Source organism: Euwallacea fornicatus, chromosome 6 (genome assembly GCF_040115645.1).
Source record: "Euwallacea fornicatus isolate EFF26 chromosome 6, ASM4011564v1, whole genome shotgun sequence".
Taxonomy (NCBI): domain Eukaryota; kingdom Metazoa; phylum Arthropoda; class Insecta; order Coleoptera; family Curculionidae; genus Euwallacea; species Euwallacea fornicatus.
This window is the reverse complement of record NC_089546.1, coordinates 3,795,296-3,809,965: the sequence shown is the minus strand read 5'-3', so window position 1 is coordinate 3,809,965 and position 14,670 is coordinate 3,795,296. Positions and strand designations below refer to the sequence as shown.

The window sequence follows — 14,670 nt, the reverse complement described above, 5'->3', positions numbered from 1 at the left end:
TTGGCTCTTTCTTGTATGAAACTGTCTCAAAGGCTGCAAATTCAAGATGGTCCGAACATGGACATCCGATCCATGGTCGGGTTAGATCATTATTTTTTAAAGCCTAATTAGCGGTAGATTCCCTCGAAATGGAACACTAATCGAATAAAATTGTAAAAATTCGGATAATCGGTTCACATCATACGAACATTGTATTGCCGGCATTCTAGATTTTTGTTGCAGACTATACAGCGCTTATAAAAATATTACATGTTTGTAACTTTAATAAACCTGGTGTATTTTAAAAATGCTTAAAAACGTATAATTTTATTTTAAAACAGACATTTAATGCATTAATTTTGTTATTCAAATTTTTCACTCCTTTCCAGCTACCCTTACTAACTTTTTATTTTTAAATGGAAAGGTATCTATTGCAGTATATCAAGTGACAAGTAATTCAATAAGGGCCACAACAGTATACTCAGAACTAAAATTAGATCTCAGTGTTCCTTAAGAAAAATTATTTAATAAAAAATAAAGTAACTCACTATTACATCAAACAAAATTGAAATCCCTACAATAAATGCTCAGCTTGGGCTTTAGTAACAATTTGACCATGCCGCGGTCGTCCCTCGAATTCTCTTATGCAATTATCCAATTTTGCTTCTGTCATTCATTCTAACTCTGTATCCATTCAAAGACGTAAATTAGCTAAATTTTGTGGTCAATTTTTGTAAACGAAACTTTTTAAGCGACCACACAAAAACAAAGTTAGGGACGTAAGATATGGATATCGTAACGGCCATTCTATTACGCTTCATCTATCGATTCACCTCTTAGGGAAAATCTCATCGAGGTAATCTTTCACAGCAGTACCGTAATGGGGTGGTTCACCATCATCTTGGAACCCAATATTATTAGCTACTTGTTCCGCATTTTCTGTAAGAAAAATTACGGCGATTGATGGAATTATTTCGTTTTGCAATAAGTCCAAATATGATTCGTTGTTTAAGTTCCCCTCTATGAAATATGGACCGATGAACTGGTGACTTATTATACTCATCCATACATTGAGTGTTTTAAGAAGGTTTGTATGTAGAGTCTGCATTTAATGAGTATTGTTTGGAAACTAGTAGTGACAATTATGGCGATGAATAAACCCATTTAAGCAAAACGTTACTTAATCCGAAACTAAAATTCTAGAAAAGAACCTTTTATCCTGAATGACTTTCTCTTACATCAATTTACAACCTTCCATCTTGCGATCAAAATCATCAGAAGTCAATTCTTGGGTAAGAGAAATTTTGCATGGATGAAATATTTTTCGTTTTACAACATTTTTTAATAAGTTTGTAGATACATCAAATTCATCGGCATGTTTTCTGGTAGAATGTGTGGGATTTTCATCGGTAGATAAAAAAAATTCTAGCGCTTTATTGCCACCAGTTGCTGTTCGAGGTTTTCTGCATTTTGGTGCAGCTTTTACGCTCAGTTTGTAGAAATTTTTTATTGATTCGACAAACCACACTTCTATCAATGGGCCGGTCCGGATATTTCTCATTAAATATGAAACACATCTCTTTGTAAGTTCTTTTGTGTTCTCCAGACCTCAGTAAGACTCAAATTTCAATTCTTTACTTCTCAAAATAACGACCTATTTTTTTGATATTATAACTGTAATGGGCTCCTAACAATTCAATTCCACTACTAATAAATTTTATGAAAACTAAAATATTTTCAATCTAAAAATTGTTTATATTGAAGACGACTGGAAATTTCCATGTCTTATTGTCACTTTTTTATTCTTTTTGAAAATGAAATAAAAATGGAGTCTCCATCTAAGAAGGAAAGATTAAAACTGTTAATCTTATTAGGAGATAGGCTTTGTTCTATTTTTTATTAAGGAAACTAGATCCCTTTTCAGTTCTCAGTACACCATTGTATCTCTTATTGAATTACCTTTCATTTGAGATACTACAATAGGCACTTTTCCACTTGAAATAAAAAGTTAGTAAGAGTAGCTGGATAGATGGGAAAAATTTTAACATAAAAAATAATAAATTAAAAACCTTTTTTAAATAGAATCATACGTGTTTAAACATTTTTTTAAAATATGAGGTTTATTAAAATTATAAACCTGTTGCAATACTTTATGGAAGCGCTATATAAACGGCTTTTCGCAATTTGTATTCGAGCTAGAGGTGTCGGAGTTGAATAAAGTAAAGCATATTTTCCTGGAAAATTCCTCTAAATATCTTTTATTCGTTTGAGAGGGATTATCAATTTAATCTTTTATTTTGTTTAGGAATAACGCCCCATACACATGTAAGGGGTTGTTGGAGCGGCATAATTTCACACTATTCTCAGTTAATACTAATTCAGTAAAATATTTATCCTTTATTGAGAACTGATAATAGAAACCTTTGTAAAATAATCGATAAGAAATACATCACCATCATCAGCACTTATCATAAAGTTATTGAAAACACGAAAAATAGCTGAATTGAAATGGATGGAATGTGAATGTGTACAATATATGGAACAGTTTAAAAAGTTCTCAACTCAGTAATTGACGAATAATAGTTTCTGACTTTAATTATGTTATTATTTTCATATGTTAATTTATATAACATGACCGGTCTTGTTTAGTATTTTATTTTCTGTGTTGGTAATTACTCTGAGTAGTATTTGCTAATGTTTAGATTCTCTTTATGTGTCCGAGGTTGACTGCTTGGTCAAGCATAGGTAACGAAGCTTTATCTATGCTCACCACACAAAAGATCACATACTGCTTTTTATTAAGTAAAATGTAGTATATAATTTTTTTGCTTTAACACCTCCTCAATCATGGTTCCTTGGCAACCATGTAAACAACGTTCTATTTAATTTCATGACCGTTATCAAAAGCGTGCTGGTAGACATACTATACAGCATTTGACCCAAGAAATCCTTTTTTAATTACCTTTTTATAGGTCTAGACCTTTCATCAAATAGAAAACTTTTAAAATTCGCAAGCAATTTTATATTTAACATTTTTTGTGAGTTAATTTCCGTATCGTGATTTTAAATTTGTAAGTTTTCAACGAAGTATATTTTCGGACCTAAAAAAGGTTTAATTAACGAATCTGTTTTATAATTGTTTGATTTTGTTCGACATGTTTGTTATATATGCTATAAAGCGGTTTGTGATGGATCTATCGTGATATTGTCTTATTATGAAATGACTCAAAATATTTTTTATAAAATTATTTGTATTACTATTAGTACTACCGCCATACAAAAGATTTTATACGTTTTTATTTTTGATACTGAAATCTTGACCATTATACACGTATATTCATTTTTATGGGCTACGTAGACAATTTATAAATTCATGAATGAAGTTGTAATTCAAAGAACAATGCATGTGAGTTGGTTCCCGGATAACAATTCTTTCAAACCTTTGTTTTTTAAGCAAAAAAATTCTCGAATTTTATTATTTCATTCACGTTTCGTTAATTATAAAATGCAAACAAGTTTGTGGATTAGCATAGGTCTAGACATCTTTGGATTTGACTTGACTTAAAAAACTGTTATTATAATTGAAACGAAAATCTGAAAGTTTTGATTTCTACAGTCTAGGAACTCCCTAATGAAGAGTCATGAGTCCACAATATTCATAATTTGCTAGTTTATACGAGCCATTTAAACATTCGAGCTACCGGCAATATTACATATATACAAGAAAATTTACAAAGAAAGAACTGCGTAATTGAAGTAGTTTTCTTCTAGAAAATATGGTTCGCTCTCATTTGGGATGTCCTCTAACTCTTATTCATTAAATCATGCGTTCTGAAACCTTTTATATCGATTCCACAAATATGTACTACAAGTAGCAATCTTATATGTGAAACGCTCATTTCATCGACGAAAATGATCGAAGCCATTATTTCAACTATTGGAACATATTATTTACTGATTTATTTCACATCGAATTGAAATTTTATTGATATTATCTTTGACTCGTTTACTCACACCTACCACAAAATATAAATTTGGAACATGTAAATAAGTTGCAGATTTTGAAATTCTAAACGGTAATATTGGACAAATCATAACCTGTTTGAAAATCGGAATGATAAATCCTAATTAGGCACGTAATTGTTGATTTGAAAGATTAAATAAAATAACTATAAGGGAAGCAACAAGTTTGAGGCTATGTGATATAAATCATAACTGATTAAAGCAACATATTCTCTAACCAAACTCAGGTCATCATATTTACTAAACCAGATTGGTAAACAACTGAATTCCGTATATACTCATATATTATTTTACCCTTCGTTGGGCGTTCTGTCAAGATAAGCGGCAACTAAACGAGGACTGCAGCTATAATCTCACAGCAAGGATTAACTTGACCCTTGACGTAAAATACAAGTAACTTGCTTAAGCCTTTTGTTAATCAATTAGGCTAACAAAGCTTTAGACCTCCCCCTCTCCCACCTCCCTCCACCTTCCCAACCGTACATAGAGATTGTACCAACGGGCAGATTTATTAGCAAACTGTTGCTGTTTTCAGCAAATTGGGTATAGAAGATTTACTTAGGCTTCCATAAGATAAGGCTTCGGAGGGTGGTCGGGTCTGCTTTAATATCGACATGCACTAATTAAACGTTTGAGTTAACCAGAACGCAGAACTTGCCCGAATTAAGCCAAGTTTGTGATTCTAATTCGCACCACGGCTTAGTACCAGTCAATGGTGAAATAACTGCGATTACTAAAAATTCTGCTATGCCGATCTGTCCCTTGGAAATGGCGTCATTATCCGAATGCACAGCCTAATGGCACTCACATCGTTTGCGATGCGAGAAATCATTTATTAAATGGTTCTAACATTAGACCAAAAATGTACCAGCTAATCCGAATAGAAAGCTCCCACTGAGAGCTGCCGAAAACTATTAGGTTTAACAGCTTTAGCAGCTTCATTTATTGCCGGATATTTCCGGTTTGTAGTGTAGGGAAAGTATCACTTTTAGCGACGGAATATATTACCCGTATTACCTCAGACGAGGTAGAATTTATTGAGTTCTTCAGCTTAAAGACGAATGTAAATTATGAAGTCATCATCAATTTTTAACTTAAAAGATTGTTTCATGTTGTGCTGCTTAAATTCCAACTTTGTACATCTCAATCACGTTACGTCCCGCCAAAAGGAAAGAATAAACAGGGCTTATCAATAATTCATCACCGATATATTTTTTATACCACAGAGCATCAGGTTTTCCCAGTTTTTCACCCCGTCTCTTTGCTGTGATAATAAACAGCCAATATTATTCCTGCAAATAAAGATTCACCGAAACAAATCCGAAAGGGCCAATCTCAACGGCGCGACGGCATTCTTTAATATTTATAACATGTAAATAAAATCCGTTGCGAAAATATTTTGCCAGAAAACGTTACATAAACGAAATTGAAATTAGAAATTATAATGAAACCGAGCACTGAAAAGGGTGGGATTATTATTAAATACATAACTCTATGTGTGAGGGGAATCAAAATTGAAATTGAGCGTATGTGTCAGGACAATGAAAAGACTGCCGGGCATTTGTTTGTGTAATTAAAATAATGTAAATTTAATTTAAATGAGGTTTTAGAGGGAGAGAATACATATTTAATTTGGTGTAGCGTGGCAGAAATTAGCTTATCATACCCTTCCACATTAACAATTTTTCATTTATGACTCAAATGAGCCATAATTGATTGTGCGAAATGAAGTTTTCGTTTCGAACTTCGATTATTATTTATTATTTATATTCGAATAAAAATCGACCCCACTGCAAACTGTCGTCAATCTCATCGTTTCTGTTTAAAAGGCTGAACTAATATTGTCGCTTTTGTCATACAAAATTTTCCCAATTTAAAATCTCGAAACCGCACTTTTTTACTTTTTAATCAAGCACATAAAGCGAGTGTACGGCCATATGCTGTAGATTACAATATTGTTTATTGACGTTTCTGCGCTATTTAAATACCACTATAAATATTCCATAAACCATTAGCTCATGTGAAAATAATTGACCATTAGCTGTGTGTAAAAACCTATTCATAACTCATAATGGTGTAGGAACAATATTGTTTTCGTTGGTGTTATTTGAGCGAAACTGTAATTTTAGGTTTTCTAATGCATCAAAATGGGACCACGTGCTTGATATTGGGCCGAGGTCAATTTATATATGTATTTCCATGAATGCTAAAACCGTGAGATTTATTTGCAACTAATTTTATAAACTTTAAACAATTTTTCCACAGTGTCTACGTTTTTGACTAAATAATTCCTAGGCATTAAGATTCCACGTACTTAGTCAGCCGTTTTCTCAGGGGCCGCAAGTCTTGCTTTTGAACGAACTCTCCTGAGCTGCACCTGCACTTTTAAGTTTGTGTCTTTTATTAACTTCTGCAAAGCACCGTACCCACGACAATCTATAGATTGCCCACGACTGGCCATTTCTAAATACTCACAATGCAATATTATAGTATGAAAATTTCATCTTTTATCATTAACGAACGTCTCCACAGCCTTCGCTTTCAAGACGACCAACACCGACTCCGTAAACATTTACCGAATTTGACCGCGTTAACAGAAGAATATTATACGGACATGATTCTTCTTGAGGTGTCCTCCGATATCTATTTGCGTGTACTTTCAATCGGTTGTGGATACCACCTGGCCCGTTCATCCATAGAAAGCGGAAATGGTCTGCACGAAGGCGTGCTGCCAGAATTGGAATATCCAATGGTCACAGGACAATACTTATTAACATAACTATGACATAAATTAAAGTCTAAAGAACGGCTGAGCTATGCGAAAAGGCATGCAAAGATGTCGCATCATCTATCAATAATCAGTGCATAATAAGTGCTGGACATCACTCGGTCATCAACTATGGATGTCCATGGATGTCCGACTATGGGTTTCAGGAATCTCATTTATTATTCATGGAAAAAGCAAGGAAATGCTTGAACTTTTCATGCGATATTATATTATAAACAGCGTTTTTGTCTCGACCATGGATACTAACTGAAGGAGGGAGAAAGTGGAGAGCGACCCAATAGTCAAAGGTAAAATGGCTACAAACACGTTACTTATGGAAATTACTTTCTTACTACTAAAAGAGGGGAGGCACCATCCCATTTCTTAAAAGAGAAGGCGATATAAAAGGTGTTGAAAAAAGAGTATAATATATTTGAAGGTGTAATAGTATGGACCAAAGGAAATAAAAAAATCTTAGTAAACATGGCTCCGCAAGTAGCTGTTTCAGAAATGTGGAAGGTTTTTTTTTAATATTTATTTGCAATTATTTATTACTTATTTAATATACAGTGTGACCCACTTAAGAGCGGGACACCCCTGTAAAATTTTTATTTGTTGTTCGATTTTGATCATTTTTTTATATGTTGTAGGGCATCAAAAACTCTATTTTGTGACAAGTTCTTGTTACGCTCGCTTAAAATCTAAGGTCTACTTTGCCCCTTTCTCATGACGAAATTTTAAGAAAAGACATTAGGGAATTTTTTATTTTAAATTTAGCTTCAGTAATAACTTTAGAATTATTCAAAATGGCTGTATTTCAAATTTCGTTAAAAAATGTTTATCCATAAAAAAGTTGTAGAGCAATCCAATTTTAAATTTATTGAACCATCTGGATGTAATAATTTTTGGTCAAGTTGGCTGAGTACGGATCCAATAAACATAGTTAAGTCACTTGTTTTATCCTTGTCATTAAATACAATGCAATTGTCTTTTTGTAAATAAATAAACCAGTTCTTGGTGGTTTAGAAGAAAATTTAACTGTTTTTGATTGAAGAAAAAGTTCAGATATGAATAATCAATTAACTTTAAGGGAAAAAATTGAAATAGTGCGTCTTTCTGGTGACAATGACAGAAGTGTAAGGGAAGTGACTAGAATATTTAACACAAGATATCCTAATCGACGTCCGATTACTAAAAGTACAGTGAATCGAATAAATCGTACATTTAATGAAACTGGAGCCGTTGATAGATATTTGTTAAAAAACAACCGTCCTGGAAATAGAAATGAAGGTGATACAGAAATTGCAATTTTAAATTATTTTACTAATAACCCACATGCTACATTAAGAATAGCAAGTTTAGATTTAAATGTACCGAGGGAAAACATTCGTCGATGCCTGAAAAAGAATAAAATTAAGCCATTTAAACCAAAATTTCTGCATACTTTGGAGGAAGGAGACAAGAACAGAAGATTGGAATTTTGTTTGTGGGTGCAAGGGGAGTATCAAGATAACAACAATTTTCTAAAATGTATTCTATTTAGTGACGAAGCTACATTTACTACTAACGGGATAGTTTCTTCACAGAATTGTAGATTTTGGTCTCATGAAAATCCACGCTGGATTATCAACTGCAAAAGTCAATATTCCCAAAAAGTAAATGTTTGGTGTGGAATAATCTATGACAAACTTATCGGTCCATTTTTTCTTGAGGGCAATATGAATTCTGCAAGTTTTTTAGAACTATTGAGAAATGAATTATCCAATGCGATTGACAATCTTCCACTATTATACACAAGTAACATGTACTTTCAACTTGATGGAAGTCCTATACATAACGCGAAAATTGTTCGGCAGTGGCTAAATACAAACTTTCCCAATCAATGGATCGGACGGAATAGTCCATTAATACAATGGCCACCCAGATCACCGGACCTGACCCCTTTAGATTTCTTTTTGTGGGGTACTCTTGGGCAAAAAGTATATAAAAACCGCCCCAGAAATAGAGAAGAACTATGCATAAGGTTGAGACGCGCCTGTGAAGAAATTACTCCCTTATCTCTCAGAAAAGTAATGAGTAATACTAGAAGAAGATACGAGAAATGTATCCAGTTGAATGGTAGCTTAATCGAAGCAAGTGTTTTTTAAAATGAATTAAATCTCTTTTCGTTACAATTTTTTTTTCACATTGAATCATTAATTAATTTAAATTAAATAAAATTTGATTGTTCTATAACTTTTTTATGGATAAACATTTTTTAACGAAATTTGAAATACAGCCATTTTGAATAATTCTAAAGTTATTACTGAAGCTAAATTTAAAATAAAAAATTCCCTAATGTCTTTTCTTAAAATTTCGTCATGAGAAAGGGGCAAAGTAGACCTTAGATTTTAAGCGAGCGTAACAAGAACTTGTCACAAAATAGAGTTTTTGATGCCCTACAACATATAAAAAAATGATCAAAATCGAACCACAAATAAAAATTTTACAGGGGTGTCCCGCTCTTAAGTGGGTCACACTGTATATAAACAAATGAAAGTTATTCCTTTTAACCTCTTTTTTTATTTTGCAAAAATTTACACCGTCTCATCCTGGTATAAACATTAAGTGTTTGATTATTGTCAATGCACAAGTTTTCGCTTGTTATCGCTGTTTAGCCTAAAGTAGAATTAACCGACATGAATTTCGTGTAAGGTGGTGCTAATTGCATTGTCGCCGAAACGCGACATCTTGATACTAAAGATTATCCAAATTTCCAGATTCCTTCATGTTATGTGTTAGGAATAATTCACTAAAGACTGTGTGATACCGTTTCATTGAGCAAACAGTGCTATTTATCTAGAAGATCAAGGCCGGTGTCTGCTCTATTCCCTAGAGCAGAAGCAGAAATTCTAGCACGGAGAGAGCATGGTCCGGGAACGAGGTTACGGGGAACATCAACCGCGATGGAAATTAGTGCTCCACTTGTTTTGGAGAATTCTCCACTAATAGCTGCTTTATTCCTACCATGTACAATGAGCACAGGCCTTAAATCCACGTGATCGTCAAGCAGGTTTACAGATGAGGCCCGGTTCACACGTAATGAAGTTGTTAATTTTCACAACACGCTGACAAAAATCCCCATAATCTAATGGAATCTGGGTATCAGGCACATATTTCAGTATACATTTAGATAGGTATTGTGGGTTATGGCTTTCTAGATCCTGTTGTTTCACAAAATCCATTAACAGACGCTGCTTATCTCACCTTTCTGCAGAATACAACAGGTTATCTTTTAGATGATATTCATTTAGAACAAACGCAACAAATGTGGTTCCAGCATGATGGTACTCCATCTCATTTTTCGACTGCCGTTGAAGTGTAGTTGCACCATACTTTTCCACGTAAAAGCGTAGAAAGGGGCCAACTCGCATTATGGCCTGCAGGATCATCTGATTTAAACTCTTTATATTTCTTCTTTTTTATGTTTGAAAAGATTAGTCTGTGATACTCCGGTAGATAGTCTCGAGAAACTGTAGCTATGAATAAATTAAAAATGCCAACAAATCTGCATCAATGAGGAAGTTTTAGTAAGAATTCGAATACCCTTCAGACGAAGACGTCAGGTCTGCTTCGAAATAGAACTCTAAAAGTAGATCTTATGTAACTTTGTTTTTGGTGTTTGCTAAAAGCTTTCTTTGTTTATTTATCCATAAAAAATAAATAATAAATAATTACAAATAAATTATTCAAAAAAGAACATCTTTCTATATCTCTAAAGCCGTTACTTTGTGGATCTATGCTTACTAAAGCTTTTTTATTTATTTTGGTCCATACTACAATATTATCTCTTTAAAATATTTTAAACTTTTTTTTAACCCTGTATAAGAAGCAAGAAGTCTAGGTAAAGAAATGGATGTGAGGGAAGTAGTTCCCAAATGGAAGTAAAGCTTATTCAAAACATACAAAAGCACTGAAAAATTTACGACAAAATTTTACATGAAAAGGTGTTATCGACAAAAGAATTAATTGGTTATTTTTGGTTATGTGATAGTCAAGAGATATCTACTTGTCACTATCTAGGAGACCCTACCAACAGAGTCTAAATCTGATTAAAGTTGTTAAAAAAAGGAATTGATTTTTCCATCTAATCTTGAGAATTTTTAATACCATGGAAAATGTTTGAGGCGAATAAATAATGAATATTAAAAAAATGTATAATTATATTATAAAACAAGTACATGTTTAGCAATTGTATTTGAATGAAAGTGTGAAGAAATGGATAGAGAACTGAGAAATTAATTTTCTATAATCGTAAAGGTGCTGATCATGACTAGACTATAAGGTAACTGGAAAAATTGTTAGCAGAAAGAATACACAAATCGAATTATTAATGACTGTTTTTCAACACCAGATAAGAAATACAAATCTCATAAATTTTCTAGAAAGCCTGTACAAAATGCGATAAAGAGTGAAATGTCGACAGATTCACCCTTAAGGGACACGAAGGAAGAATAATTGGAAATGTGACACAAGCTGTAAGTTGAAGCATACCGTTGACTTTCCCGAGAGAAAGTAATTAAAGTTTCTCGTTAGTAATGATAATGACAAATCGGTCATAAATGGACTTTCACTTTTTATTGATGAACTTTCCATCAACTAATCAAGAGAAATTATCACCAATCACCTTTAAGTTTATATATTCTCTAGTCCACTAATTCAATAATTCATGTAATCAATGACGGAAAACAAATTTATTTTTAAACAACTTTCTAAAGTAATTTCTTATGGTGACATCGAACTTCCACAACTTCTCAACTTTTCAAGTTGAAAATAATCTGGAAACTCACCTCATTAATTCAAATGTTTCCTTCTGAAAACGACCTACACTCAGTCCAATAAATTGTTAACGACTTTAATTTTCACGCCCTCGGTTTCAACATATAAAGATTTTATTGTCAATGTGGAGGTCTGACCTTTCACTTCGACATAATGACTCCATATTGTAAGGGTTAAAATGTGCCTTTGCTTTTACGTTAATTGATCCCGGCATTAATGGCTTTCGAAACCCTGAATGTTCCTTTTCGGTAATGTGTACATTTATTCAGCTATTCGGATTCGTTTTATACAGTTTCATTGAAATATACAATCAATTCACGACCTGTGGAAGCGAACACTCACCTGCTGTTGCATTTAAAACATGCACATTAATGGAAGCCGGAACAGCATTGCTAGGACTACACGTGTAATTTCCATTGTGGCTTTTCTCAGCGTCTTGTAAATGGAGAATGCTGGAGCTTCTTCCTTCTTTGACTGAAACACCAGGGTTGTAGTTGATCATCCTCTGTTCATGGTACCAGAAGACGAAAGCTGGAGGTTCTGTAGAATGTCTCAGAGTGCAAATTAACTTCAAGAGGGAGCCTGCTCTTATATACAGTTCCGGAGATCCCTGGATCTCAGCCTGGGCTTCTGGAAATTAAATTCGTTCTTATAAGGAAGTATTCAGTAGGAGATAATAAAGATTTTCTTAGTGCGTGATGGTATGAACTGTGGAAGCAATATATGGAAAAGTACATTAGGAGTTCATTATTTCGTTTTCTTACGGCGTTCGCAAAAAATGTTTTAATACAAAATAAATATTTTCTTTCTTTTAAAGGATAGAAAGAAAGTATAAATCATCAAGAGGAATATTGATTCTGTCTCTTCCTGTGATATCTACATTGAGAATATCATTTCCAGTTTTCTATAGAACAAATAACACGTTTTCAAAATAGAATTCGGATATAGAAGAGAATATTCTAACTCAGTTAACAAATTAGACAGTAGCAATAATAATTACTTTACTTCTACAAATACGGAGTGTAATTCGAAAACCTGCAAACTTCTGCATGTTTTTTTAGTTTGTTCTTCATGGTGTGTCATTTTATATAACTAGTATCATATCGCAAGACTTTACTGCACTCGTACCGCAGAATCCCACTGGTTACACAAAATTTGGTACTTTCTAACTGATTCCATAAATAATTTTTAGCTTTCCCAAATTAAAATGTTTATTCGGACATTTAGAATGACATATTATTTATCAAAAATCAATTCGCCAGCATTATGGAATTTTATCATTTATTTATCACGAAAATATCATTTCATAAATTTCGGTTGTGTGCATAGTAGGAATAAACCGTAATCGTTAAACTCTTCAATAAATTACAAGCATATTTTCAATATTGTTTATATGTTGATGTATTTATAGAGATTAGTGAATAATTATTACATTCAATGGTTCGTTCCATTAAATATTTGAATTGGATTTGAACATTTTTTATGCCCCTTGGGAAATTTAGTATTATTACCCATCTCGTTGTATAATTTTTTACAAGCCAAAAAAAATGTGGAGACATTGAAATTAGACAGATCTTATAGTTTTTGGAAAATAATTAAGAACAATGATATTGAACAAGAAGAAAAACCTATATCCCGTTACCCAAAAAAAGCTTTAAACCTTTTTAAACTAAGCATTGACTGTGCATTCGCCATCGTATATGCCTTATTTCCGGAGTAGATTTTTTCCACATATGTAAATTTTTTAACATCCCACATACCTTCCTTTACCGTTGTTCTTTATCCTATTTTGCTAGAGTACTGGTTTGATAATTACAAATTGTACATAGGTTTAGTCGATTAAGAAAGCTCATTGGCGTACAAATCTAATTGCTGTGGTTGACGTTTTTTGCATTCGTACAGTTAGATTTTTAAAGTATCTTCAGTAGCTCAGCAGACCACTAGTTGTGTATTCACTAAATTCAAATTATCTTTAGTAGAAGTACCCTATATTGAGACTTTACCATCAAATATGAGGTAACAACACTAATTTGTATTAGTAGCTTATTTTGTACTCGACTAAACTATATCATTGTTTTTTGCAGGCAAATTTCAGTGTTAAACGTAAAACGGTTTTAAATGTAATATAACATTTCCATTAAACTCATTATCGGAAAGCATATAGTTTCAAGGTGAATATTATTCAAATAAATAAATTAATAAAAGGAATTACCATTATTTTAATAAATTAATTTCTGTGTAACACTGATTTTCCTTCAAAAACATTTTTCTAGAGGGTAATTTTCCTAAAATATCCTTGTTATTTTAATTATTAATACACTTAGATCTGATGTTAATTCAGCACTCATTTTACAACGTTAAATTGTTAATATTTTTGTAAAGAATATTTTTTACGGCCACCATTAAAATTAATGCCAATGCAGTAAATGGAAAACTTTTATATTTTTTCTTATATTTTGCGTTTTTCTGAAGTATGCTCCGAGTTACATTTTTGAAATTTGCTACACCACTGCCTATTTCCATTAAAATCTTCTACAATAAAATGTTAAAATTTTTAGTAGCTACATACAGAGTGTTATGGTTTTTTAGATCATGTACTATTTTATGCTTTATATCTTTTTTTGGAATACTCTCTATGAATTTCGATACCAATTTTAAATATCTTCTTCACTTCTTTAGATTTTTGATGTGTTACAGCATTTTCGAGTCTCTCACTGTCTTCTTAGAATTTGCAAAAATATTTATTGGTGCTAATTAAGAATGTAGAGAAAGTAAGGAAAAACCAAGTCATCCTGCTCAATTATCAACTGTCTGAAGTAATTACTAATATTTAATCAAATTTCTTAAAATTAAAATAATTCTAAATGTAAACAAATTATAAAAACTGTTGAAAATGTTCTCGTGTTGTGATATTTTTTTAATTTACCATTTTGTAAATCGAAAATAATATATTTTTAATCACGGCTGTATTAAGATTTTTTTATAATTTTATAAATTACTGTTGCTCTCCAAAATATCTCCATAATGATATGTTAAACCCTGTATAATACCTATTTTAGTTGGAAATTACCGCCCACGAGTAA

General features: G+C 32.4%; 1 protein-coding gene across 2 annotated transcripts in view; it reads right to left on the bottom strand.

The window, feature by feature from the left end:
• The window catches only part of LOC136339797 (neuronal growth regulator 1-like), a 73,726-nt gene that overhangs the window by 10,912 nt on the left and 48,144 nt on the right, over positions 1-14,670 (bottom strand). For both annotated transcript variants that reach the window (XM_066283291.1, XM_066283292.1), the window contains one exon: positions 11,930-12,217. In XM_066283291.1, the coding sequence (XP_066139388.1) occupies positions 11,930-12,217 (288 nt within the window). The remainder of the gene's footprint in view (positions 1-11,929; positions 12,218-14,670) is intronic.